General features: G+C 41.4%; 1 protein-coding gene across 1 annotated transcript in view; it reads left to right on the forward strand.

Moving 5' to 3' along the window:
• Positions 1-4,815: 4,815 nt before the first annotated feature.
• PHF12 (PHD finger protein 12) overlaps positions 4,816-26,918 on the forward strand; it is a 61,316-nt gene continuing 39,213 nt past the window's right edge. The window contains exons 1-2 of the mRNA XM_060756678.2: positions 4,816-5,154; positions 5,257-5,567. Coding sequence (XP_060612661.2) covers positions 5,089-5,154; positions 5,257-5,567 — 377 coding nt within the window. The 5' untranslated portion in view covers positions 4,816-5,088. The remainder of the gene's footprint in view (positions 5,155-5,256; positions 5,568-26,918) is intronic.

Below are 26,918 nucleotides of genomic sequence, written 5' to 3' on the forward strand. Positions count from 1 at the left end.
ATATAATTATATTATATATTACATATAATATAATATATATTATATTATATTATATCATTTTATTATTGTTATCCTAAACAATTATATGATATTTTGTATTAATGTATTATTATTCTATGGAAATATACATTATATTATATAATATTTTACATTATTTTATTGTTATCCTAAATAATTATATAATATTTAATATTAATTTATTATTATTCTATGAGATTATTTTATATTATATTTTATATTATTATTCTATATAATTATATTTTATATTATTTTATTAATATTTTATTAATTATTTTATTGATATTTAATATTAATGTATCATTATTTTATATTATTTTTCTATATAATTATATTATATTTTTATATTATATTATATATTTTATATTATTTTATATCATTTTATTATTGTTATCCTAAATAATTATATGATGTTTTGTATTAATTTATTCTTATTCTATGGAAATATACATTATATTATATAATATTTTACATTATTTTACTGTTATCCTAAATAATTATATAATATTTAATAATATTTTTTTATTATTCTATGAGATTATTTTATATTATATTTTATATTATTATTCTATATAATTATATTTTATATTATTTTATTGATATTTTATTAATTATTTTATTGATATTTAATATTAATGTATCATTATTTTATATTATTTTTCTATATAATTATATTATATTTTTATATTATATTATATATTTTATATTATTTTATATCATTTTATTATTGTTATCCTAAATAATTATATGATATTTTGTATTAATTTATTATTATTCTATGGAAATATACATTATATTATATAATATTTTACATTATGTTATTGTTATCCTAAATAATTATATAACATTTTATATTAATTTATTATTATTCTACGGGATTACATTTTATATTATTTTTCTATATAATTATATTATATATTTTATATTATATTATATATTTTATTTTATATTATATTATTTTATATCTTTTTATTATTGTTATCCTAAATAATTATATGATATTTAATATTAATTTATTTTTTTCCTATGGAAATATACATTATATTATTATTCTATATAATTATATTGTATATTATTTTATTGTTATCCTAAATAATTATATAAAATTTTATATTAATTTATTGTTATTCTATGGGATTATATTTTATATTAATTTTCTATATAATTATATTTTATATTATTTTATTGATATCCTACTTAATTATATAACATTTAATATTAATTTATTATTATTCAATGGGATTATATTTTATATTATTATTCTATATAATTATATTATTTTTATATTATTTTATGGTTATCCTAAATAATTATATAACATTTTATATTAATTTATTATTATTCTATGGGATTATATTTTATATTATTGTTCTATATAATTACATTATATATTTTATATTATTTTATTGTTATCCTAAATAATTGCTACATATTAATTTATTCTATATAATTATATGATATAGTTTATATTATTTTATTATTATTCAAAATGATATATTTTTATTAATTTATTATTATTCATATAATTATATTATATATTAACTTATTTTTATTCTATATTATTCCATTTTATTATTAATCTGTATAATTACATTATATTACGTATTAATTTACATGTTATATTATATATTTATTATTATTCTATGTAATTATATTACATAATTCTTTTTACAATTTACTATAATAATTATATTATTATATTATTATTTTATTTTTTATTATTATTTTATTATTCTATATGATTATATAATATTTTGGCAATTTAGCATTAATGCTATTATTATTATTACAATATATTACGTATTAATTTACATGTTATATTATATATTACTTTATTATTATTATTCTATATAATTATATTACATAATTTGTTTTACAATTTACTATTATTCATTTATTATATTATTATTTTATTTGTATTATTATTTTATTATTCTATATGATTATATAATATTTTGGCAATTTAGCATTAATGCTATTACTATTATTATTACATTATATTACGTATTAATTTACATGTTATATTATATATTACTTTATTATTATTATTCTATATAATTATATTACATAATTTGTTTTACAATTTACTATTATTCATTTATTATATTATTATTTTATTTTTATTTTTATTTTATTATTGTATATGATTATATAATATTTTGGCAATTTAGCATTAATGCTATTATTATTATTCTATTCTATTATTATTCTATTCTATTATTCTATTATTTTATATCATTATTAGTGTTTATTACTATATAGATCTCGCAGAGGTGTGAACAGAACCGGAAGCATCCATCGCGAACACAATTGCCGTTCCCCTCGACCCATTAGCCCGCTCAGTTATATTTTTTTTTTCCTGCGCGTGCGCTGTCTGCGCCCCGGCGGGGGAGCTTTCTGCGCACGCGCGAACGGCAAAGAAGCCCATTCTTTGCGAAGGGAGGGGAAGAAGAAACAGTCCAGCTGCGCGCGTGCGCACTAGCAACGCGCGGAGGGGTAGAACGCGCATGCGCAGAAGGGACCCTGAAAGGAGAGAGTGGGGAAAGGGCGGGAAACTACATTTGTACACACACACACACACACACACATGTATATATTCATATTTTACATATATTAAAGGAAGAATAAAGAGATAAAAACTAGATATAGACCTCATATTATTAAATACAGATGTGTATATATTTGTTGTTCATTCGTTCAGCCGTATTTTAATAATAAAATAGCATGTAATTAAAAATTAATATGTATTGTAATTATTTTGAATCATAATAAATATATAATATTATATAATTATTTGGAATAATAAAATAAAATATATGACCTCATGGACCAGTCCACGCCAGAGCTCCCTGTTGGCCGTCACCACCCCCAGCTCCTTCAAGTATATTGTATATTGTATATACACACAAACAGTATATGCATATATACATACATATATACTAGATAGTATACACATATAGTACACATAGTATACACACATAGTACACACACATGTATACACACATATAGTAACACACATGTATATACACACACATTTAGTAAGCACACAGTACACAAACATACACACATATAGTACATATAGTATACACATATAATATACAAATATATAATATGCACACATATAGTACGCACACATATAGTGTAAACATATATAGTATGCATACATATGCATATATATACAATATACTATACACACATAGTATACACACATATATAGTACACCCACATAGTACACACACATAGTATAAGCACATATAGTATCCACATATGTACAATATAGTATACACATATAGTATCCACACATACATAGTACACACACATAGTATAAGCACATATAGTATCCACATATGTACAATATAGTATACACATGTAGTATCCACACATACATAGTACACACACATATAGTGTAAACATATATACTATACACACATATGCACATATATACAATATAGTATACGCATATAGTATACACACATATATAGTACATACATATAGTACACACACATAGTATAAGCATATATAGTATACACATATGTACAATATAGTATACGCATATAGTATACACACATATATACGATATAGTATACACATGTAGTATCCACACATACATAGTACACACACATATAGTATAAACATATATAATATACACATATATACGATATAGTATACACATGTAGTATCCACACATACATAGTACACACACATATAGTATAAACATATATAATATACACATATATATGATATAGTATACACATATAGTACACATAGTATACACAAATATAGTACGCACACATATGTATACACAGTACACGCACATATATAGTACATATAGTATCCACACATATATAGTACACACATATAGCACACACACATATAGTATAAACATATATAGTATAAACACATATAGTATACACATATAGTATATATTTATTTGTTTATTACATTTCTACTCCCCTTTCTCACTCCGTAGGGGACTCAAAGCACATATAGTACACATATAGTATGTACACATATAGTACACATACATATAGTATACACACATATTTGTTGTTCATTCGTTCAGTCGTCTCCGATTCTTCGTGACCTCATGGACCAGCCCACGCATATATACTATACTATATATAATATACTATATACACACATATAGTATATTATTATTATAGTATATTATTATATATAGTATACACATAGTATACAGATATAGCATACACATATATTGTGTACACACATCTATACATATCAATGTATAGAAATGTGTGTGTTTTTGCATATATATATATATGTCTATCTCTAGATAAATAGATTAGATAGATTAGATAGATTGATAGATAGATTAGATAGATAGATTAGATAGATATAGATAAATTAGATAGATTAGATAGATTGATTGATAGATAGATTAGATAGATAGATTAGATAGATTAGATTAGATAAATTAGATAGATAGATTAGATAGATAGATAGATAGATAGATTAGATAGGAAGATAGATAGACACACACACGCAGAAAAATTCTTATTTCAAAGATGTCAAATGAGCGAGCGGGCAACAGCGCATGCGTCGAAAAAAGCGGGCGGCCCTGCGCCTGCGCAGAGAGGGAGGCCAGTGCGTCTCGAGCGCAAAGAAGGGGAGGGGCGGGGATGAGGAGAAGAAGAAGAAGAAAGAGAGGCGGGGCGGAAAGGGAGGAAACGGCGCATGCGCTGTTTCCTCTCGCAGCCCTCCCTCCTTTCCCCGTCACAACGAACGAAGCGGGTGGCTTGGGCTAGTCGGCGCCTGCGCGGTGGCCGCCCTGTGCTACGCGCATGCGCTGTGTCGGGAAGGCGAAGTGCGCCTGCGCGGCGAGGGCTGTGACGGCGGCGGCGGCGGGGCCCTGTGTGTGAGGGGGAGGCGACGGCGGTGAAGAGTGGAGAGTGATCCCCTCAGGCCCGGCGGGAGAGGAGGAGGAGAAAGAGGGAGCCCGGGCGTCGCCGCCCCCTGTCATGGCCGGGACGAGGCCTAGTCGGCGGGCGGAGAAGAAGGAGGCGAAGGCGGCGAAGGAGGAGGAGGCGTCGCCCCTCAGCTAGGCCTCGGATGTGGGAGAGGATGGAGGCCAAGACGGTCGTCTACGACCTCGACACTTCGGGGGGCCTCATGGAGGTGGGTCAGTCAGGGAGGCAGTCAGGGAGTGAGGGGAACCCTACCCCCCTTCTTTCTCCCTTCTCTCCCCTCACCTTCTCTCTCTCCCTCTTTCTCCCTCAGCAAATCCAGGCCCTCCTGGCGCCTCCCCGCAGCGACGACGCCGCCTTGCTCGGGACCGAGAAGAGGAGCCGCAGGACAGAGCGAGGAGGAGGCGGGGAGCCCCACCATCACCACCCCCAGCACCACCACCACCAGCAGCATCACCATCACCACCCCCAGCACCACCACTCCTCCTCCTCCGCCTCCGCCGCTGCCTCGGCCCAGAGGAGGAGCGGGAGGGCCACCAACCACGACAGCTGCGACAGCTGCAAGGAAGGCGGGGACCTGCTCTGCTGCGACCACTGCCCCGCCGCCTTCCACCTCCAGTGCTGGTCAGTCCCCTCCCCTCTACCCTCCTCTTCCCTTCCCCCTCTCCAAGCTCCCTCCCCCCCCCTCAAGATTATTATTGTGTTTATTTACACGCCTCAAAGGGGAACCCCCCCTTCCCTGTCCTCTTCTCCCCTTCCTTTTAATATTATTGTATTTATTTACACACCTCAAAGGGGACCCCCTTCCCACTCCCTCCATCTATCCCTCCTTCTCTCCTCTTTCTCCCTTCCCACTTTCCTCTCTTCCAAGCTCCCCCCCTCAAGATTATTATTGTATTTACATACCTCAAAGGGGACCCCCCTTCCCACTCCTTCTCTTCATTCCCCTCTCCTCTCTTACCCTTCCCACTCCCTCCCTCTCCTCTCTTCCAAGCTCCATCCCCCCCCCTCTTCCTCTTCTCACCTTCCTTCCAATATTATTATTGTGTTTATTTACACACCTCAAAGGGGTCCCCCTTCCCACCCCCTCCATCCATCCACCCCTCTCCTTCTCTTCCAAGCTCCATTCCCTCCCTCTTCCTCCCTACCCTTCAATATTATTATTGTATTTACACACCTCAAAGGGGAACCCCCCCCTTCCCACTCCCTCCCTCTCCTCTCTTCCAAGCTCCATTTCCCCCCCCTCTCTCCCTCTTCCCTTCAATATTACTGTTGTATTTATTTGCACACCTCAAAGGGGACCCATCCCACTCCATCCATCTATCCCTTCTCTTCTCTTCCAGGCTCCATGTTGCCCCTCTCTCCCTCTTCTCCCCTTCCATTATTATTATTATTTTGTTTATTTACACACCTCAAAGGGGAACCCCCCCCCTTCCCATTCCCTCCCTCCCTCCCTCCCTCTCTTTCCTCCATTCCCCTCTCCTCTCTTCCAAGCTCCATTTTGCCCCTTGCTCCTTCTTCCCCCTTCCCCTCAATATTATTATTGTGTTTATTTACACATCTCAAAGGGGAACCCCCCTCCCCACTCCCTCCATCTATCCCTCTCCTTCTCTTCTCTTTCTCCCTTCCCACTCTCCTCTCTTCCTCTCTTCCAAGCTCCCTTCCCCCCTCCCTCAAGGTTATTATTGTGTTTATTTACACGCCTCAAAGAGGACCCCCTTCCCACTCCCTTCATCCATCCCTCTCTCTTTCTCTTCTCTTCCTCCCTTCCCACTCTCCACTCTTCCAAGCTTCCTTCCCCCCTCCCTCAAGATTATTATTGTATTTATATACACACCTCAAAGGCAACCCCCCTTCCCAATCCCTCCCTCCCTCTCTCTTCCAAGCTCCATTTTGCCCCTTGCTCCTTCTTCCCCCTTCCCCTCAATATTATTATTGTGTTTATTTACATACCTCAAAGGGGACCCCCTTTCCCACTCCATCCATCCATCCATCCCTCTCCTCTTCCTCACTTCCCCTCAATATCATTAAAGTGGTGTGTAAGCAAATATATTATTATTATTACACCCCACTTTATCAACTCACTTTATCAACTTTATCAACCCACTTTATCAACTCCCCCATCCCACTCACTCCATCAATCCATCCCTCTCTTTTTCTTCTCTTCCTCCATTCCCCTCTCCTCTCTTCCAAGCTCCCTTCCCCCCCTTCCTCAAGATTATTATTGTGTTTATTTACACACCACAAAGGGGACCCCCCTTCCCTCTCCTTCTCTTCCTCCATTCCCCTCTCCTTCTCTTCCAAGCTCCATTTTGCCTGTCTCAACCTCTTCTCCCCTTCCTTCCAATATTATTATTGTATTTATTTACACACCTCAAAGGGGACCCCCCCTCCTCTTCCTCCCTTCCCATTCTCCACTCTTACAAGCTCTGTTCCCCCCTCTTCCCTCCTTCCCCTCAATATTATTATTGTATTTATTTACACACCTCAAAGGGGAACCCCCCTTCCCACTCCCTCCATCTATCCCTCTCCTTCTCTTCTCTTTCTCCCTTCCCCCTCTCCTCTCTTCCAAGCTCCATTTCCCCCCTCTCTCCCTTTTGTCCCCTTCCCTTCAATATTATTATTGTGTTTATTTACACACCACAAAGGAACCCCCCCCCTTCCCACTCCCTCCATCCACCCCTCTCCTTCTCTTCCGTTCCTCCATTACCTTCTCCTCTCTTCCAAGCTCCATTTTGCCCCTCTCCCCCTCTTCCCTTCAATGTTGTTAAAGTGGTGTGTAAACAAACTTATTATGATTGTTGTTATTATATTTGTTTACACACCACTTTATCAACCCAAAGGGGACCCCTTCCCATTCCCTTCATCCAGCCATCTTTCCCTTCTTTTCCTCCATTCCCCCCTTTCTCTCCCCAACAACTTTTCACCCAGATCCCCCTCATCCTACCTTCCCTTTCCTTTCCTTTCTCATCCCTTCTTTTCTCTTCCTCCCTTCCACCTTTCCACTCTTCCAAGATCCATTTCGCCCATATCTCCCTCTTCCTCCATTCCCTTCAATATTATTATTATTATTATTATTATTAATAATAATAATAATAATAATAATAATAATAGAGGTAGTAGTGGTAGTATTATGCTTGTTTACACACCACTTTATCAACTCAAAGGGGACCCCCCTTTCGCTTCATCCATCCATCCTTCGCCTTCCGCTCTTTTCCTCTATTCTCTCCATTTTCTCCCCAACACCTTTTCACCCAGATCCTACCTTCCCTTCCCTTCTCCCTCCTTTCTCTTCCTTTCCCTTCCCTTCCTCCACTCCTGCTCTCCACTCTTCCAAGATCCATTTCACCCTAGTCCCTTTGGGGAGATGATTGCAGGATATAACAATATACTTGTTATTATTCTTATTATCATCGCTCCCTCTTCCTACCCTTCCTTCACCCCTTCCTTTCTCTTCTCTTCTTTTCACTTTCTCCGCTCTTCCAAGCTCAATTTTGCCCATCTCCCCCTCTTCCTTCCCTTCATCCATCCTTCAATCCACCCCCTTTCTTTCTCTTCTTTTCTTCCTCTGTTCCGTACTCCCTCTCCTCTTCTCTTTCCCTTCCTTTCCTTTCCCTGCTTTTCCTCCTTTCCCCCTCTCCTTTCTTCCAAACTCTGTTTCACCCATCTCCCTCTTCCTACCTTCTTTCTCTTCATTCCTCGTCTTCACTCTTCCAAGCTCCATTTCGCTCAAGTCCCTTTGGGGACACGGTGGCAGGATAGAAGAATATAGCTGTTGTTATTATTATCTCTCCTTTCTTCCTACCCTCTCTTCGCCCCATCCTCTCCCTTCTTTTCACTTCCTCCATTTCCTACCTTCTCTTCATCCATCCATGCATCCATCCTTTCCCTTCTCTTCTTTTCCTCCCTTCCCCCTCTCCTCCTCTCTTCACTCCCCAATGCCTTTTCACCCATGTCCCCTCATCCTACCTTCCCTTTATCACTCCCCTCCCTTCCTTTCATCTCTTCCTTTTTCACCCCTTCCTTTTCCTTCCCTTCTTTTTCTCTTCCTCCATTCCCCCTCTCCACTTTTCTAAGCTCCATTTTGCCCATCTCCTGCTCTTCCTACCTTCCCTTCATCCATCCATCCATCCTTTCCCTTCTCTTCTTTTCCTCCTTTCCCACTCCTCTCTTCTCTCTCCAACACATTTTCAAATATGTCTCCCTTTTCATTTCCCTTCCCCCTCCTTCCTCTTCCCTTCTTTTCTCATCCTCCATTCCCTCCTCCTCTCTTCCAAGCTCAATTTCAACTATCGCTCCCTCTTCCTGCCTTCCCTCCATTATTATTATTATTATTATTATTATTATTATTATTAATTAATTAATTCTCCACTTTATCAACTCAAAGAGGATCCCCTTCTTGTTCCCTCCATCCATCCCTCTTTCCCTTTCTCTTCTCTTCCTCCTTTCCCCCTCTCCTCCTCTTCTCTTCCCAACTACATTTCATCCATGTCCCCTTCTTCTTCCCTTCGCCCTCCTTTCCCTTCTTTTCTCTTTCTTTCCTTCCCCTTCCTCCATTCCCCCTCTCCTCTCTTCTTGCCCTCTTTCTACCTTCCCTTCACCCCCTTCCTTCCCTTTCCCTTCTCTTCTTTTCCTCCGTCCCCCATCCTCTCTTCTCTCCCCAACATCCTACTTCCTTCCCCCCTCTTTTCCCTTTTTCCATTCTCTTCCTTTCTCTTCCCTTCTTTTCTCTTGCTCCCTTCCCCCCTTTCTTTTCCAAGCTCCATGTCACCTCTCTTCTTCTTCTTCTTCTTCTTCTTCTTATTATTATTATTATTATTATTATTATTAATTATACACTTAAATTTATTTAGACTCCCCTTCCCATTCCTGTCATCCATCAGTCCTTCCCCATCCCTTCTTTTCTTTTCCTCCCTTCCCCTCCCCTCCTCTCTTCTGTCCCCAGCGTCCTACTTTCTGTTACCCCTCCATTCTTTTCCTTCCCTTCTTTTATCTTCCTCCACCCCCCTCCTCTCTTCCAAACTCCATTTTGCTTTTCTCACCCTTTTCCTGCCTTCCTTCCACCTCTTTCCCTTCATCCATTAATCCTTCCCTTTCTCTTCTCTTCTTTTCCTCCATTCCCCCTCTCTTCTCTCCCCAACAGCATTTCACCCATCGTCTTCCCTTCCCCCTCCTTTCCCTTCCTTTCTCTTCCTTCCTTTCTCTTCTTCCATTCCCCCTCCTCTCTTCCAAGCTCCATTTCGCCTATCTCCCCCCTTCCTGTCTTCCCATCATCATCATCATCATCATCATCATCATGATATTTATTTATACCACACTTTATCAACTCAAGGGGGACCCCCGTCCCTTTCCACTCCCTTCATGCATCCATCCTTCCCCTTCTCTTCTCTTCTCTTCTTTTCCTCCCTTTCCCCTCTCTTCTCTCCCCAAAGCCATTGCACCCATGTCCCCCTCATCCTTACCTTCCATTCCCTTCCCTTCTTCTCTCTTCCTCCATTCCCTCTCTCTTTCAACTATCTTCCCTTCTTCCTGCCTTCCTTTAATTTTTGTTTATACCCACTTTATCTACCCAAAGGGGACTCTTGTTCTCTCCAACCATCCTTCCTTCCTCTTCTCTTCTTTTCCTCTGTTCTCCCTCTCCTCCTCTCTTCTCTCCCCAAAGCCATTGCACCCATTTCCCCCTCCTTTTCCATTCCCTTCTTTTTCTCATACCTTCCTTTCCCTTCTTTTCTCTTCTTCCATTCCCTCTCTCTTCCAAGCTCCATTTCAACTCTCTTCTCTGTTCTCCCTCTCCTCCTCTCTTCTCTCCCCAAAACCATTGCACCCATGTCCCCCTCGTCCTACCTTCCCTTCATCCCCTTCCCTATTCTTCCCTCCCTCCTCCTCCTTCTCTCACTTCACCCTTTTCCTCCTCTTCCTCCCTTCTCCTTCTCTTTCCTTCTCTCAACATGGCTTCAGTGTATTCCCAGCGCCATTTTGCCCCTCTGTTGTTTCCTGCCTCTCTTCCCCTCCGGGCCTGGCTCTATTGTTCCTTGCGCCAACTTTGTTGCCAGCCTTCACCTCTCTTCTCTCCCAGGTAGGAGCTTGGGATTGTTGACTTAGGCCTCTTCTTTCTGGAAAAGGGGGCAAAGGGCCCTCAAAGGGAGCTGGCCTCCTCAGTCAGACTTTCTCCAGGGCTGTGTCAACAGAACCCCAAACACCTGGGGATGGAGATGATAATGATGATAATAATATTTTTATTTGTCGTGTCAGGGCAACCAGTCAATTGTATTACATTTCTAACAGAACAAAACAAACAAACACAATACAAAATTTGCGAGTTTGGTAGTTGATTAAATGTCCTTTGACCAGTATTTGGCCACTGGTGTTGCTGCAAGGAGGTCCTCCATGGTGCATGTGGCAGGGCTCAGGTTGCATTGCAGCAGGAGATCAGTGATTTGCTCTTCTCCGCACTCGCATGTCGTGGACTCCACGTTGTGGCCCCATTTCTTGAGGTTGGCTCTGCATCTCGTGGTGCCAGAGCGCAGTCTGTTCAGCGCCTTCCAAGTTGCCCAGTCTTCTGCGTGGACAGGGGGAGTCTCTCATTTGGTATCAGTTCTGGGTTTGAACCTGCCACTTTTGGACTCTCACTTGCTGAGATGTTCCAGCAAGTGTCTCTGTAGATCTTAGAAACTATTTCTTGATTAAAGTCATTGACGTTGTTGATAATAATAATAATAATACATGTATTACTCACCTCTCCTTGCGGCTCGACCCTCTGGTCACACTATTGGGGTATTTTTGTGTTTTCTTCCTCGTCCTAAGTTCGTTGGGGGAGTTGGTTGCGTCCAAAAAAGCTTTCCTCGCATTGTTGGGAAAAGAGAGGCTCGCCGTTGAACGTGGCAAATATTTTCCAAGTTGCTGACCGTGTCCAGGCCAGAGGCTTCTGGAAAGTGTGTGGCTTGGTTTCCCCGTCAGATAGAAACACATCCCCGGCCTTGAAACAGAGGCCTTTGTGGAGTATGCGGGAGCGTTCTGGGGTTGTGTGTTGTGTTTCTGTGTCCCAAACCCTTGGCCAAATCTGTCGCACACATCCGTTTCCGGCAGCTTTTCTGTCGCTCGGTTTGCGGCCTGCTTGGGCCTCCCTTTCAGTAGTTTGAGTCCCTGGTTCTGCATTTGTCTCCCTCCTTTTACTCCTCGATTGAAGATGGTTTATTTTTCTTTGTCTCCGTTGACATTTGCTTTCGTTTAAACTTGGCTCGCTAGTACTGTATACACTTATGGCGCGGAGAGGAATTTTCCTGGGCTTTTGTTTAGCTTGGGCCTTTCTGCCATGTTCGGTTTCCTGTATTATTGTGCATGTTTTTCCCTCCGTCTTCTGCGCACAGATTATTTTTTTTCCTGCCTTGAGATGTGGGTTTGTGTCCGTTTTGCTTTTCAAGCACTGGAAAGAATGACAGTTAACAGCCATGGTTCCCGTTGGGGTTTGTGGAGATTTTTATTTATTTATTTATTTATTTATTTATTATTTATTTTTTTTTATTTTTTTTATTTAGCAGTTTTGTATACCGGTCTTCTCACCTCCATTCGAGGGACTCAGGCCGGTTTCCAACATCAATATTACAGACATTAAAACACCATATTCTAAATCACACCAAAACATTAAAATAGCAAAATACAATCCTATAATTACAGTGGTCAGTCGTCATCAAAAGTCATTATTCGTCGTCATCCATCCATATCACAGGATCATGGCTCGTTCGTCGAATGCCAAGTTTTCACCTGTTTCCTGAACGTTAAGATAGAAGGGGCCGTTCTGATCTCCAGTGGAAGGGAGTTCCAGAGTCGAGGGGCCACCACCGAAAAGGCCCTGTCTTGTCCCCACCAGCCGCACTTGTGAGGCCGGTGGGATCGAGAGCAGGGCCCCTCCAGACGATCTTGGCAATCTTGATGGTTCGTAGGGGAGGATACGTTCGGACAGGTAAATTGGGCCGGAGTCGTTCCAGAAATTGGAACAGTAGTCGGCCACTATCCTTGGTCTTCCCTCTGAGGTCTGTGTAGCAACATCTTCCTTGTCTTTCTCCAAAGAAGAGACCACTTATTTATTTATTTCGTATCAGAAGCATTGCATAAATTAGTATAAAACTGATTAAAAAATAGAAGGACCGCAGGCGACTAAATATCCTTTGACCAAAAACGGGCAACAGCAACGGCATTGTCAGTAGCCTCTAACAACTCTTCCTCTGTGCATGAGGCAGGGCACAGTGGACAAGCATACAGTTAAATGCGTCATGTTATTGTTTTTGCTTATTTTGCTATGAGTTTTGTATTATTTTTGTATTATTGCTGTTATTGTTATTGTTGTGTTGTGGTCTCGGCCTCATGTAAGCTGCACTGAGTCCTTCGGGAGTTGGTAGCGGGGTACAAATAAAGTATTATTATTATTATTATTATTATCATTATTATTATAGTTGTCTACAGAGTTGTCGGTTCTGCTCCACAGTCACACAATGTGTGGGATTATTTTAGGTGCCATTTTGCCATTGTATTATTGCTGTTATTGTTATTGTTGTATTGTGGGCTCGGCCTCATGTAAGCTGCACTGAGTCCCTCGGGAGATGGTAGGGGGGTACAAATAAAGTATTATTATTATTATTATTATTATTATTATTATTATTATTTATAGTTGTCCACAGAGTTGTCTGTTCTGCTCCACAGTCACACAAGGTGTGGGATTCTTTTAGGTCGTGCCATTTTGCCAGAGCAATAATAATAATAATAATAATAATAATAATAATCTTTATTTATACCCCACCACCATCTCCCCAATGTGGACTTGGAGCTGCTTAAATGGGTCCAGGCCAACCAACAATTACAATAAAGAAAACCAAAATACGCAAACAATAAACAACATCATAATTACATAAAACATATGAATACAAACAATATACGCATTACAATAGACACAGGCACAGAGACAATGGGCAGGCTACATGTAATGATTAAAAAACAAACTAATTAATAACTCAGACAAGATAAAAGAGAGAAGCAGATAATGTGGGGAGTAATACTCATTATGGCGAGGGTTGTGGAGTCAAGAGCAAAAGAGGCATATCAGGGTTGCAATGAAAATGACATTTTCATTTTGACGGACAGGTTATCATATATATTCTGGAAGGTGAGAATGAAGTGTTTTTTTGAACCACAATTCCCAGAATCCCCCCAGTTTCACTCTTTTTGATCTTTGTTCAACTTGAGTGGGATACTTTGGTAAATTTTAACACCTTTGAGACTTTCTTCAGAGAAAAGAAAAGTCGTGTTTGCATTTGCTTTTTTGTCGCTGGCGTTGACCTGCCCTCTTCCCTTCTGACTTTGTGCCTTTAATTTGGATTATTAACTTTCTATGAGGCATACTGCATTGGTCGGCTTTTTGGTCACCTTCGTCGTCAACGTCTTTTCCAAAAATACCAAAGACTGTGGTACATTGCTTATGTAGCACTGTTGTGTTCCCTTCACAACAAACCTGTGGTGTGGATTAGGCTGACAAAGAACTCTTTTCGCTCCTGGTTTCCAAGTGGCTCCTATCTCTGCCCAAGCTGCTGTTTTGTTTGCGTACATTCCTCACTTACCTTAGGCTACCTGGAGTTCTGCGTCATGCTCCACCTTGCCCCATTGGGCTGCTATCTAGGCTGGAGCCAACATAATTACGAGAGCGTAAACTTGGTTTTCTTTGTCTCCTGGGCAAGGTTGAAGCAGCTTCTCCAAAGGAATATGCAGTGTCTTAAAAATAACTCCTGTCCTTTTTAATATCCATATATATATATATATATATATCCCGTTTGCCTCTTTGCTTTGTTTCTCACTCTTGTCCTATATATATATATGTGTGTGTGTGTGTGTGTGTGTGTGTGTGTGTGTTTGTATTTGTATGGATATTACAAAGGACAGGAGTGTGTGTGTGTGTGTGTATGTGTGTGTGTGTGTGTGTGTGTGTGTGTGTGTATATATATATATATATATATATATATCCCGTTTTCCTCTTTGCTTTGTGTCACGCTCCTGTTCTATATATATGTGTATATATGTGTGTGTGTGTATATATATATATATATATGGATATTAAAAAGGACAGGGGTGTGTGGGTGTGTGTGTGTATATATATCCTGTTTGCCTCTTTGCTTTTATATATAGATATATATATACACACACACACACACATATATATGTGGATATTAAAAAGGACAAGAGATATATATATATCCTGTTTGCCTCTTTTCTTTGTGTCACGCTCCTGTTCTGATATATATATATATATACACACACATATATACACACACACACACACACACATATATATATATGTGGATATTAAAAAGGACAGGAGATATATATATCCTGTTTGCCTCTTTTCTTTGTGTCACGCTCCTGTTCTTATATATATACACACACACACACACACGTATATATATACATATGGATATTAAAAAGGACAGGTATATATATATATCCCGTTTTCCTCTTTGCTTTGTGTCACGCTCCTGTTCTATATATATGTGTATATATGTGTGTGTGTGTATATATATATATATATATGGATATTAAAAAGGACAGGGGTGTGTGGGTGTGTGTGTGTATATATATCCTGTTTGCCTCTTTGCTTTTATATATAGATATATATATACACACACACACACACATATATATGTGGATATTAAAAAGGACAAGAGATATATATATATCCTGTTTGCCTCTTTTCTTTGTGTCACGCTCCTGTTCTGATATATATATATATATATACACACACATATACACACACACACACACACACACACACACACACACATATATATATATGTGGATATTAAAAAGGACAGGAGATATATATATCCTGTTTGCCTCTTTTCTTTGTGTCACGCTCCTGTTCTTATATACACACACACACACACACACACGTATATATATACATATGGATATTAAAAAGGACAGGTATATATATATATCCCGTTTGCCTCTTTGCTTTGTGTCACGCTCCTGTTCATACACACATATGTATATATATATATATATATATATGGATATTAAAAAGGACAGTGTGTGTGTGTGTGTGTATATATCTTCCCCATTTGCCTCTTTGCTTTGTGCCTCTCTGCGTGCGGGCTGCACAGGCCCACTGGCCTTCTCCCTCTCCTCCATGTTCCCAGAGTGAACTTATAATCTTGTGGGTGAGCTCAGACCACGGAAAGGCCACGTCTCGCCTCATGCTGGCTGCTTTCAGGGAGGAATTAAAAGAATGCTGCCGAGGGAAAAGGGAGCGTACTGTGCTGCAAAAACCGGTAACTGCAGAAATAAAGAAATCCGGGGTCACGGGGGAAACGCGGGAGCAGGTGAGCTGGCTTCCCTCTCGGCTGGGAAAGCCTCCTCTCAACTTAGCCAGCCGTGCTCTCCCTGTCTAGGCCAGATCCCATTTATAACTTCCTCTTTGGCTCGTGGGTCAGGGTCATTGCAGCAGCAGCAGCAGCGTGAAAGGTTTTGAACTTCCCTTGAACAGCCCTCTTTCAGGCCTTGTTATGTCCACGCAGTATATGTCCTCATACCCCAGTTGTTGCTGTGACTCTTCTTGCGTTCCTCCTTTGGAGAAGTTGATATTTGGCTGTCTTCATTTACAATCAGGCCTTATTTTTCTCGTTTTGAAACCCCGTCTTCCTTCCTGGTCTCACTCAGCAGGCCTCAAAAGGTAGCGTGGTGTGTTGAAGGCCTCCCGCGCCTGCTCTTTGTTCCACCGGTGTTGCCTACGAATTTTCAGCAAAGATGAAATGATGGATTATTTGTTTATTTACAGATTCATATACCACCTTTCTCACCACTTTGAGCCCTGGGGGGACTCAAAGCGGTATGAATGTGTCCAATTCTGGGCACCACAATTCAAGAGAGATATTGACAAGCTGGAATGTGTCCAGAGGAGGGCGACTCAAATGATCAAGGGTCTGGAGAACAAGCCCTATGAGGAGCGGCTTAAGGAGCTGGGCATGTTGAGCCTGAAGAAGAGAAGGCTGAGAGGAGACATGATAGCCATGTATAAATATGTGAGAGAAAGCCACAGGGAGGAGGAAGCAGATCAAGGGTCTGAAGAACCCTGTATAAATATGTGAGAGGAAGCCACAGGGAGGAGGAGGGAGCAACCTTGTTTTCTGCTTCCTTGGAGACTAGGACGCGGAACAATGGCTTCAAACTACAAGAGAGGAGATTCCATCTGAACATGAGGAAGAACCTCCTGACTGTGAGAGCCGTTCAGCAGTGGAACTCTCTGCTCCGGAGTGTGATGGGGGCTCCTTCCTTGGAAGCTTTTAAACAGGGGCTGGATGGCCATCTGTCAGGGGTGATTTGAATGCAATATTCCTGCTTCTTGGCAGAATGGGGTTGGACTGGATGGCCCAGGAGGTCTCTTCCAACTCTTTGATTCTATGATTCTAACGTGTTGGGGATGTTTGGGGTGTCATCTGTGGGTAGGACAGTGGTTCTCAACCTTCTGAATGCCGTGACCCCTTACTACAATTCCTCATGTTGTGGTGACCCCCAACCATAAAATTATTTTCAGACCTACTTCATAACTGTAATGCCGCTCCTGTTACGAATTGTAATGTGGGGTTGGGGGTGGAGTTGATGTTGTCATTTGGGAGTTGTAGTTGCTGGGATTTATAGTTAACCTATAATCAAAGAGCATTCTGAACTCCACCAACAATGGAATTGAACCAAACTTGGCACACAGAACTCCCATGACCAACAGAAATTACTGAAAGGATTTGGTGTGCATTGACCTTGAGTTTTGGAGTTGTAGTTCACCTACAAACTTGGCACACAGAATTCCCTCAGAAAATATCAGAAGGGTTTGGTGGGCATTGACCTTGAGTTTGGGAGTTGTAGTTCACCTCCATCTAGAGAGCACAGTGGACTCAAACAATGATGGATCTGGACCAAACTTGACACAGATATTCAGTATGCCCAAATGTGAACACTGGTAGAGAAATACTGGGAGAGTCTGGTGGACACTGACCTTGAGTTTTTGGAGTTGTAGTTCACCTACATCCAGAGAGCACTGTGGACTCAAACAGTGATGGATCTGGACCAAACTTGACACAGATACTCAATATGCCCAAATGTGAACACTGGTGGAGTTTGGGGAAAATAGACTTTGACATTTGGGAGTTGTAGTTGCTGGGATTTCTAGTTCACCTACAACCAAAGAACCTTCTATTCCCCACCAATGATAGAAATGGGTGAAACTTCCCAAACAGAACACCCATGACCAACAGAAAATATTGCGCTTTCTGATGGTCTTTGGCGACCCCTCTGACACCCCCTCGCGACCCCCCCCCCAGAGAAATACTGGTGGAGGAAGCCGCTCTGAACACTCACCCAGGCGGGAGGAGGAAATGCCTTAAAGCAGAAGTGTATTTCCGTTGAACCGGTGACTTCCGTGGTTGTGACTTCCTCCTCTGTTTTGTTCCCGCTGTCGGGATTTCAGACATGCACTCTGCCATGTTGGGCATTAAGCGCATGCGTGCTCTCTCTCTCTCTCTCTCTCTCTCTCTCTCTCTCTGCCGCCTTCTCCGCCTGGAAAATATTTCCAAAGCATTCTCCAGTCTCTGGAGGCACACCCTTCCTACAGGCTATGGTAGAGAGTGACGGCTTGCAGCTTGCCGGGAGGGAATTCTTCTCCGCGGCCAGACGGATGCGCCTCTTGATTCAGTTCATTGGGATCTCCTTTTATGTTGCAGGGCTCAGTGGCCTCTTGGTCACATCTTTCTGAAAGGGCTGCATGTCAATCTGTGAAGGCTGAGGTGCTTTCTAGCAATCTAGAGGGATGCTGTGACCATGTTTGATGGGAAGCCTAGCAAAGGGTTGGACTTGGATGGACTAAGAAGGACAAAGAAAGCCAAGGCAAAGTAGGAGCAAAGTTCCACCTTGTCAGAGTTCAAGGGAGTCATGCAGAGGAAGAGAACAGGCTGAAGCGACTAGACCTGTGTGACAAAAACATCAAGAGTCGGCCACCGCAGGAGGACTTGCCCGGTTCCTTCTCAGGATTTTCAGACACACACACATTCATCCTTTCAGCTGGGAGTTCATTTTGGGGCAGCCTTTTATTGCAAGAGAGTGGGCGTCTGCCTTGGCCACCCAGCATGAAGGGCATTTGTGTCCATAATGGAGGACTCGCTAAGGCTGATCTGGCCGGGGTGGTCCATGCCTTAGTCACCTCTAGACTGGACTACTGCAATGCGCTCTACGTGGGGCTACCCTTGAAAACGGCCCGGAAACTCCAATTGGTCCAGCGGGCAGCAGCTAGAATGTTAACTGGGGCCCATTACAGAGAGAGGTCAACCCTCCTGTTTAAGGAGCTCCACTGGCTGCTGTTTATTTTCCGAGCCCAATTTAAGGTGCAGGTGCTTACCTACAAAGCCCTGAACGGTTTGGGACCACCCTACCTGCATGACCGCATCGCTGTCTACGAACCCACACGCTCACTTCGGTCATCTGGAGAGGCCCTGCTCGTGATCCCGCCCGCGTCACAAGCGCGCTTGGTGGGGACACGGGACAGGGCCTTCTCCGTGGTGGCCCCCCACCTCTGGAACGCCCTCCCGAAAGACCTCAGACAAGCCCCTACACTGGCAGTCTTCAGAAAGAATCTGAAAACCTGGCTGTTCAAATGTGCCTTCTCAGACTAGGAACCCCATGTGCCTTCTCAGACTGGGAATCCCAGGACCAAATCCCAGAAGCACTTTAGTCAGAACCAAGACCACCACACACTGCACATCGCACTTATATTATAATCCATATCCCTCCGACACATCAGCACTTTTAATCCTGTACCCCTACTCCGGCCGGCCCAGTTTTTAACAATGTCTTGTTGTATTGCTATTGTATTGTTTTTCTGCTTAATCTGTTTTTATTTGCTAGGTATTGTATTGTTGTATTGTGTGGGCTTCGGCCTGTTGTAAGCCGCATCGAATCCTTCGGGAGATGCTAGCGGGGTACAAATAAAGTTATAATAATAATAATAATAATAGGGCAGTGATGGGCAACCTTTTGAGCTTGGTGTGTGTCAAAATTTGCCAAAAACCTGAGCATAACTTGGGAGGGGTGTCAACTTAGAGAAAAAAACCCCATAATTTTGCAATACTTATAGTTTAAACTAGCTGTCCCCTGCCAGGCGTTGCTGTGGCCCAGTCTGTTGATCTGGAAAATAAAGTAATGAGGAAAGTGTTGGTTTCTAATATATGTAATTTCGTTATGCTTGTGAGTAAACAGTATTTCTTGGTCTTTCTTTGTCAGTGTTGATGTGAAGAGTGTCTGGTTTGCCTACTCTGGCATATGCAACATATCATAGTCCTTCTTCAGGGGTCCCTTTCACATCTATGACACTATATCTCTCTGTGTGTAAATCATATCTACCTATATCTATGGCTGGATGGCTCTTTGTCAGGAGGGCTTTGATTATGTTTTCTTGCTCTGGTGAGGGAGTTGGACTTGATGGCCTTAAGTATTTTCTGTTGGTCATGGGAGGCCTGTGTGCCAAGTTTGGTTCAATTCCATTTGTGGAGTTCAGAATGCTCTTTGATTGTAGGTGAACTATAAATCCCAGTAACTACAACTCCCAAATGTCAAGGTCTATTTCCCCAAGCTCCATCTGTGTTCCTAGTTGGGCATATTGAGTGCTTGTGCCAAGTTTGGTCCAGATCCATCATTGTTTGAGTCCACAGTGCTCTCTGGATGTAGGTGAACTACAACTCCCAAACTCAAGGTCAATGCCCACCAAACCCTTCCAGTATTTTCTGCTGGTCATGGGAGTTCTGTGCGCCAAGTTGGTTCAATTCCATCGTTGATTGAGTTCGGAATGCTCTGTGATTGTAGGTGAACTATAAATCCCAGCAACTACAACTCCCAAATCACAAAATCCTAATTTTTTGAGTGATGGTCACTCCTTGTGTTGTGAGACGTTTTGTTGCTAAATTTGGTGTGGTTCTTACTCAACCACTTGGAAACCTGTTTCTTTTTTAAGTGTCTGAATCCCTTGGAGGTTTGACTTCATTAAACTGATACGGGGCAAGAAAAATATTATTTTTATTTTGTCAAAGGCTTTCATGGCCAGAATCACTGGGTTGTTGTGGGTTTTTTCAGGCTATATGGCCATGTTCTAGAGCAGGGGTCCTCAACTATGGCCCGGGGGCCAGATACGGCGCTCCAAGGTCATTTACCCGGCCCTCGCTCAGGGTCAACCTAAGTCTCAAACGACTTAAAAGCACACAACAGCAACAATAATAATCCTATCTCATTAGCCAAAAGCAGGCCCACACTTCCCATTGAAATACTAATAAGCTTATATTTATTAAAATTGTTCTTAATTTTAATTATTGTATTGTTTCTCTCGACAAATAAGATGTGTGTCATGTGCATAGGAATTCATTAATGCAGTTCTTGTGGGTTTTTTCGGGCTATATGGCCATGTTCTAGAGGCATTTCTCCTGACGTTTCGCCTGCATCTATGGCAAGCATCCTCAGAGGGTGAATTCATTAATGTTTTTTCAAATTATAATCAAGCCCTCCAACAGTTTGAGGAACTGTGACCTGGCCCTCTGTTTAAAAAGTTTGTGGACCCCTGTTCTAGAGGCATTCTCTCCTGACGTTTCGCCTGCATCTATGGCAGCGGTTCTCAACCTGGGGGTTGCAACCCCCAGGGGGGTCGTTTGTCCATTTTGGAGGGGTCGCGAGGCCACCTCCTTAGGCCCCGCCACCAATGCCACGGCCCAGCCGAGGGCTCTCCTTGCGCGAAGCCTCCCTCAGCTGTTCCTTCCGGCAAGGAACTACAATTCCCAAATGTCAGGATCTATTTTCCCCAAACTCCGCCAGCATTCAAATTTGGGCATATTGAATATTTGTGCCACATTTGGTCCAGATCCATAGTTGTTTGGGTTCACAATGCTTTCCAGATGTAGGTAAACTACATCTCCCTTAAATCACTGTCAATTCCTCCCAAACCCCTCCAGTATTCTTAGTTTGACGTGGGAGTTCTGTGTGGAGGTCTCAGTGGTCTATGCAAGTCAGAGCTGAATCGGTTGAAGGTACTGCAAATCCCATCATCTTTTTTCCATACTCCCCCGAACATATTTTTTCTTATTAATCATGATGCTTTAATTATGCTGAATTTGTAACAATGAAAAAATATCCTGCATATCAGATATTTACATTACAATTCGTAACAGTAGCAATATTACAGTTATAAAGGAGCAACGAAAATAATGTTATGGTTGGGGGTTACTGCAATATGAGGAACCATATTTAGGGGTCACAGTGTTAGAAAGGTTGAGAGCCACTGATCTATGGCAAGCATCCTCAGAGGTATTGAGGTCCTCAGAGCTAGTGAGGATGCTTGCCATAGATGCAGGGGAAACATCAGGAGAGAATGCCTCTAGAACATGGCCATATAGCCCGAGAAAACATACAACAACCCATTATTTTTATTTATTTTTTTTACAGTATTTCTAACCTGCCTTTCTCAGCCCTAAGGCTACTCAAGGCGATTTATTTATTATTATTATTATTTTATTTAAAAGTTTTGTATACCGACCTTCTCACCTCTCTTGAGGGACTCAGACCGGTTTCCAACCATAATATCACATACAGTTAATAAAAACATAATAATTCATTTTACACTAAAACATTAAAACAGCAATTACATTCAATAACTACAATGGTCAGTCGTCACACTAACTCGTTTATCATCCTCCATCCATATCTGGCTCACTCGTCGAATGCCTGTCTCCATAACCAAGTCTTCACCTGTTTCCTAAATGTCAGGATAGACAGGGTGGTTCTTATCTCCAGTGGAAGAGAGTTCCAGAGCCGAGGGGCCACCACCGAGAAGGCCCTGTCCCTCGTCCCCACCAGACGCACTTGAGAGGCCGGTGGGACCGAGAGCAGGGCCTCTCCAGACGATCCAGACTTACAGATTGGCAGCAATTTGATGCCACAACAGTCATAAAATACAATTAAAAACGCTTAGCATATCATTATAAAAACCATTAAGAACATATAATCGCCAGCGTCATCCTGTTAAACTCATTTTTCCAATGCATACCAAAGGTTCTGTAGCTTCTGACTTCTTTTTGAAAACTTTTCATTCTTGGCTGGAGGAGAAGAGAGAGAAATCAACCCACCGGAGACTTTTCCTTTGTGGGAAGGTGCCTCAGGCTGACATGTGTGTCTTCTCCGTGTTTGCACCAAAGGGCCCTGTCTCAGGCTGGGTGTTCAGAAGCACAAGAGGGCCGGTCTAGGGCGCCCGGCAGACGTCGTGCACCTTGGGCCTCTGGAAGCGAGTGGTTGTAATTAAGAATCCAGGCCTACTGTAACTTGAACCCAGCTTTGGCTGTACCGGCCTGCCTTTGCAAGGAGGAGGAGGAGGAGGAGGAAGGCAGGATTCCACCGTGGGTCGTTGGCTGGAAGGTCCTGCTCTTGCCTTGAGCTCCCTAAAAGTGGGTCCAAAACAGATCCCAAGATGCAGAGGCTCCGAGCCTCAAGAAGAGAACTGCTTGAGTTAGTTTTTGCTATGTGGAAACTATAGATAAACCCTCTCGTCACTGAGGGTTAGGCCTAGACCCATGGCCCTTCCACAGAGCCCTATATAAATAAATACATACATAAATAAAATATATTCCAGAATATCAAGGCAGAAAATCCCACATTATCTGAGTGTGAACTCAGCTAATGTGGGATTTTCTGCCTTGATATTCTGGGATAATAGGGTTGTGTGGAAGGGCCCCCAAAGAGTCCACGGTAGTGAGTATTGGATAGCTATATGAGGGAAGGGCAGCTTTAGATGGATTCTAAAGCCCTTTCTTCATAAGATTTTGGAGCGAAAGGCCACAAAGCTGTTGCACTTTTACTGCTATTCAAACTGGCACTTTAAGGCTCATATATTAATATAAAATATTATAGTATTAATATGTTACTGATGTGCTGTGGTAATAATATAATATATTGTATACACATATATTGATAATAATGTAATGTAACACAATGTAATACTAATAATAATAAAATATAAGAATTATATTTTAGATTACATGTAATATTACTAGAGGCTGGATGGCCATCTGTCAGGGGTGCTTTGAATCCAATATTGCTGCTTCTTGGCAGGGGGTTGGACTGGATGGCCCATGAGGTCTCTTCCAACTCTAGGATTCTATGATAATAATATTACAGATAGTTGTATAGTACAATATAGTAATACTTAGGCGATCCCTCATTTTCCGAGGAGGATTGTCTTCCAGTGTTTTTGTGGGTCCGTATGTGGCTGTGGAGCCCTATTCTTGACCCGCATCTTCTTCCGCAGTGAGGGCATTGGTTTCCAGGTGGAAGGCGGTCTCGGTCGGGGTTGGCTTGACATGCCTTCCTCTTGGCACGCTTCTCCCTTTCCCCCTCCATTCGTGCCTCTTCAAATTCTGCAGCACTGCTGGTCACAGCTGACCTCCAGCTGGAGCGTCAAGGGCCAGGGCTTCTCAGTGTCTATGCCAGACTTTTTAAGCTTGGCTTTGAGCCCATCTTTCAATCTCTTTTCCTGCCCACCAACATTCCGTTTTCCGTTCTTAAGTTCAGAGTAGAGCAACTACTTGGGAGACAGTGGTCGGGCATCCAGACTACGTGGCTGGTCCAGCGGAGTTGATGGCGGAGGAGCATTGCTTCAATGCTGGTGGTCTTTGCTTCTTCCAGCACGCTGACATTTGTCTGCCTGTCTTCCCAAGAGATTTGCAAGATTTTCCAGAGGCAGCGCTGATGGAATCGTTCCAGGAGTTGCATGTGACGTCTGTAGACAGTCCATGTCTCACAGGCATAGAGCAGGGTTGGGAGGACAATAGCTCTATAAACAAGCACTTTGGTATCCCTACGGATGTCCCAGTCCTCAATACATATTAGTAATACATAATACTAATATTGTTCTGTGGCAATAATATAATATTTTGTATACACATATATTGATAATAATATTATAACGTAATACAATATAATACTACTAATAATATAATATAATAATTATATATTTCATATTACATGTAATATTACCAATAATATTTCTGTATACTGGTGTCGTACAATATGTGAATGTATGTTACTAATATTGTGCTATGCTAATAATATAATATATTGTATTTACATAGAACTTGTAAGCTGCTCTGAGTCCCCTTTGGGGTGAGAAGGGCGGCATAGAAATGTCATAAACAAATAAATAAATAATCAAAATGATCGATTGCAGCATTCACACTTGTACAATATAGTAGTACGTAATACTAATATTGTGCTGTGCTAGTAATATATCATATACACATATAATATTGATAGTATAATGTAATATAATATAATACTACTAATAATATGATATTATAATTATATATTTTATATTATATGTAATATTACTAATAATATTACAGTATGCTGGTGTAGTGCAATACGGGAATGTATGTTACTAATATTGTGCTATCCTAATAATATAATATATTGTATTTACATATTTATAATATATTGTATTTACATATAACTTGTAAGCCGCTCTGAGTCCCCTTTGGGGTCAAAAGGGCGGCATATAAATGTCATAAATAAATAAAATAATTAAATAAGTATTCAGGCAGATGTAATTCCATCCCCAAAGGCCAGAAATTGTTTTGTCTGCAGATACAGAGTGCCTTTGGTGTGTCTCCTTTCTCCCTCTATCCTCTCAGTGCCACCCAGCAGAGCTTTCCTGCGTTCGTTTGGTGCCTTTCGCTCTCTGGCTTCTCATTGGAGACCCCACACGGCCTCGGTGGCACCCTGAGCGATGTCCACTCGACATTTGGAGGGCACAATGGCTCACGTCCATCACAGCTGAGATTCTGCCGCGCCAGCAGTTTGTTCTGCGGAGGCATTGGGGGCGGCACCATCTGGTAGCAGGTGGCATGCAATGTGTAAGGCTTGAAGTTGCAGAAAAGGTGCTCAATCAGGTGACACCCAGCCCTCTTTTTGTTGCCCCCTTCACCTCTGTACCTTATGAGATCGAGGAGGGAAGAGGCCAGCTATTTGAGCAGCCACATTCTGAGTAAGGGACGGAGAGGGTCCCAAATGAGGCCCTTAGAATCATAGAATCAAAGAGTTGGAAGAGACCTCATGAGCCATCCAGTCCAACCCCATTCTACCAAGAAGCAGCATAGAAATGGCCTCACTTAACCAATTTTGTATTCTGCACAGTCAACAAGGGGAAGCCCCATGCATCCCCTATTGCAGTAGTCTAGCTTCATAGAACCATAGAATCCTAGAGTTGGAAGAGACCTCGTGGGCCATCCAGTCCAACCCCATTCTGCCAAGAAGCAGGAATATTGCATTCAAATCACCCCTGACAGATGGCCATCCAGCCTCTGTTTCAAAGCTTCCAAAGAAGGAGCCTCCACCACACTCCCTCCGGGGCAGAGAGTTCCACTGCTGAACGGCTCTCACAGTCAGGAAGTTCTTCCTCATGTTCAGATGGAATCTCCTCTTTTGAAGTTTGAAGCCATTGTTCCATTGCATCCTAGTCTCCAGGAAAGCAGTAAACAAGCTTGCTCCCTCCTCCTCCCTGTGGCTTCCTCTCACATATTTATACATGGCTATCATCATATCCCCTCTCAGCCTTCTCTTCTTCAGGCTAAACATGCCCAGCTCCTTAAGCCGCTCCTCATAGGGCTTGTTCTACAGACCCTTGATCATTTTAGTCACCCTCTTTCTCTGGACACATTCCAGCTTAGAGTCAATATTTCTCTTGAATTGTGGTGCCCAGAACTGGACACAATATTCCAGGTGTGGTCTAACCAAAGCAGAAGAGAGCATGGGGAGCATGACTTCCCTGGATCTAGACACTATGCTCCTATTGATGCAGGCCAAAATCCCATTGGCTTTTTTTGCCGCCACATCACATTCCTGGCTCATGTTTAACTTGTTGTC

Source organism: Anolis sagrei, chromosome 11, assembly GCF_037176765.1.
Source record: "Anolis sagrei isolate rAnoSag1 chromosome 11, rAnoSag1.mat, whole genome shotgun sequence".
In the NCBI taxonomy this organism is placed as follows: domain Eukaryota; kingdom Metazoa; phylum Chordata; class Lepidosauria; order Squamata; family Dactyloidae; genus Anolis; species Anolis sagrei.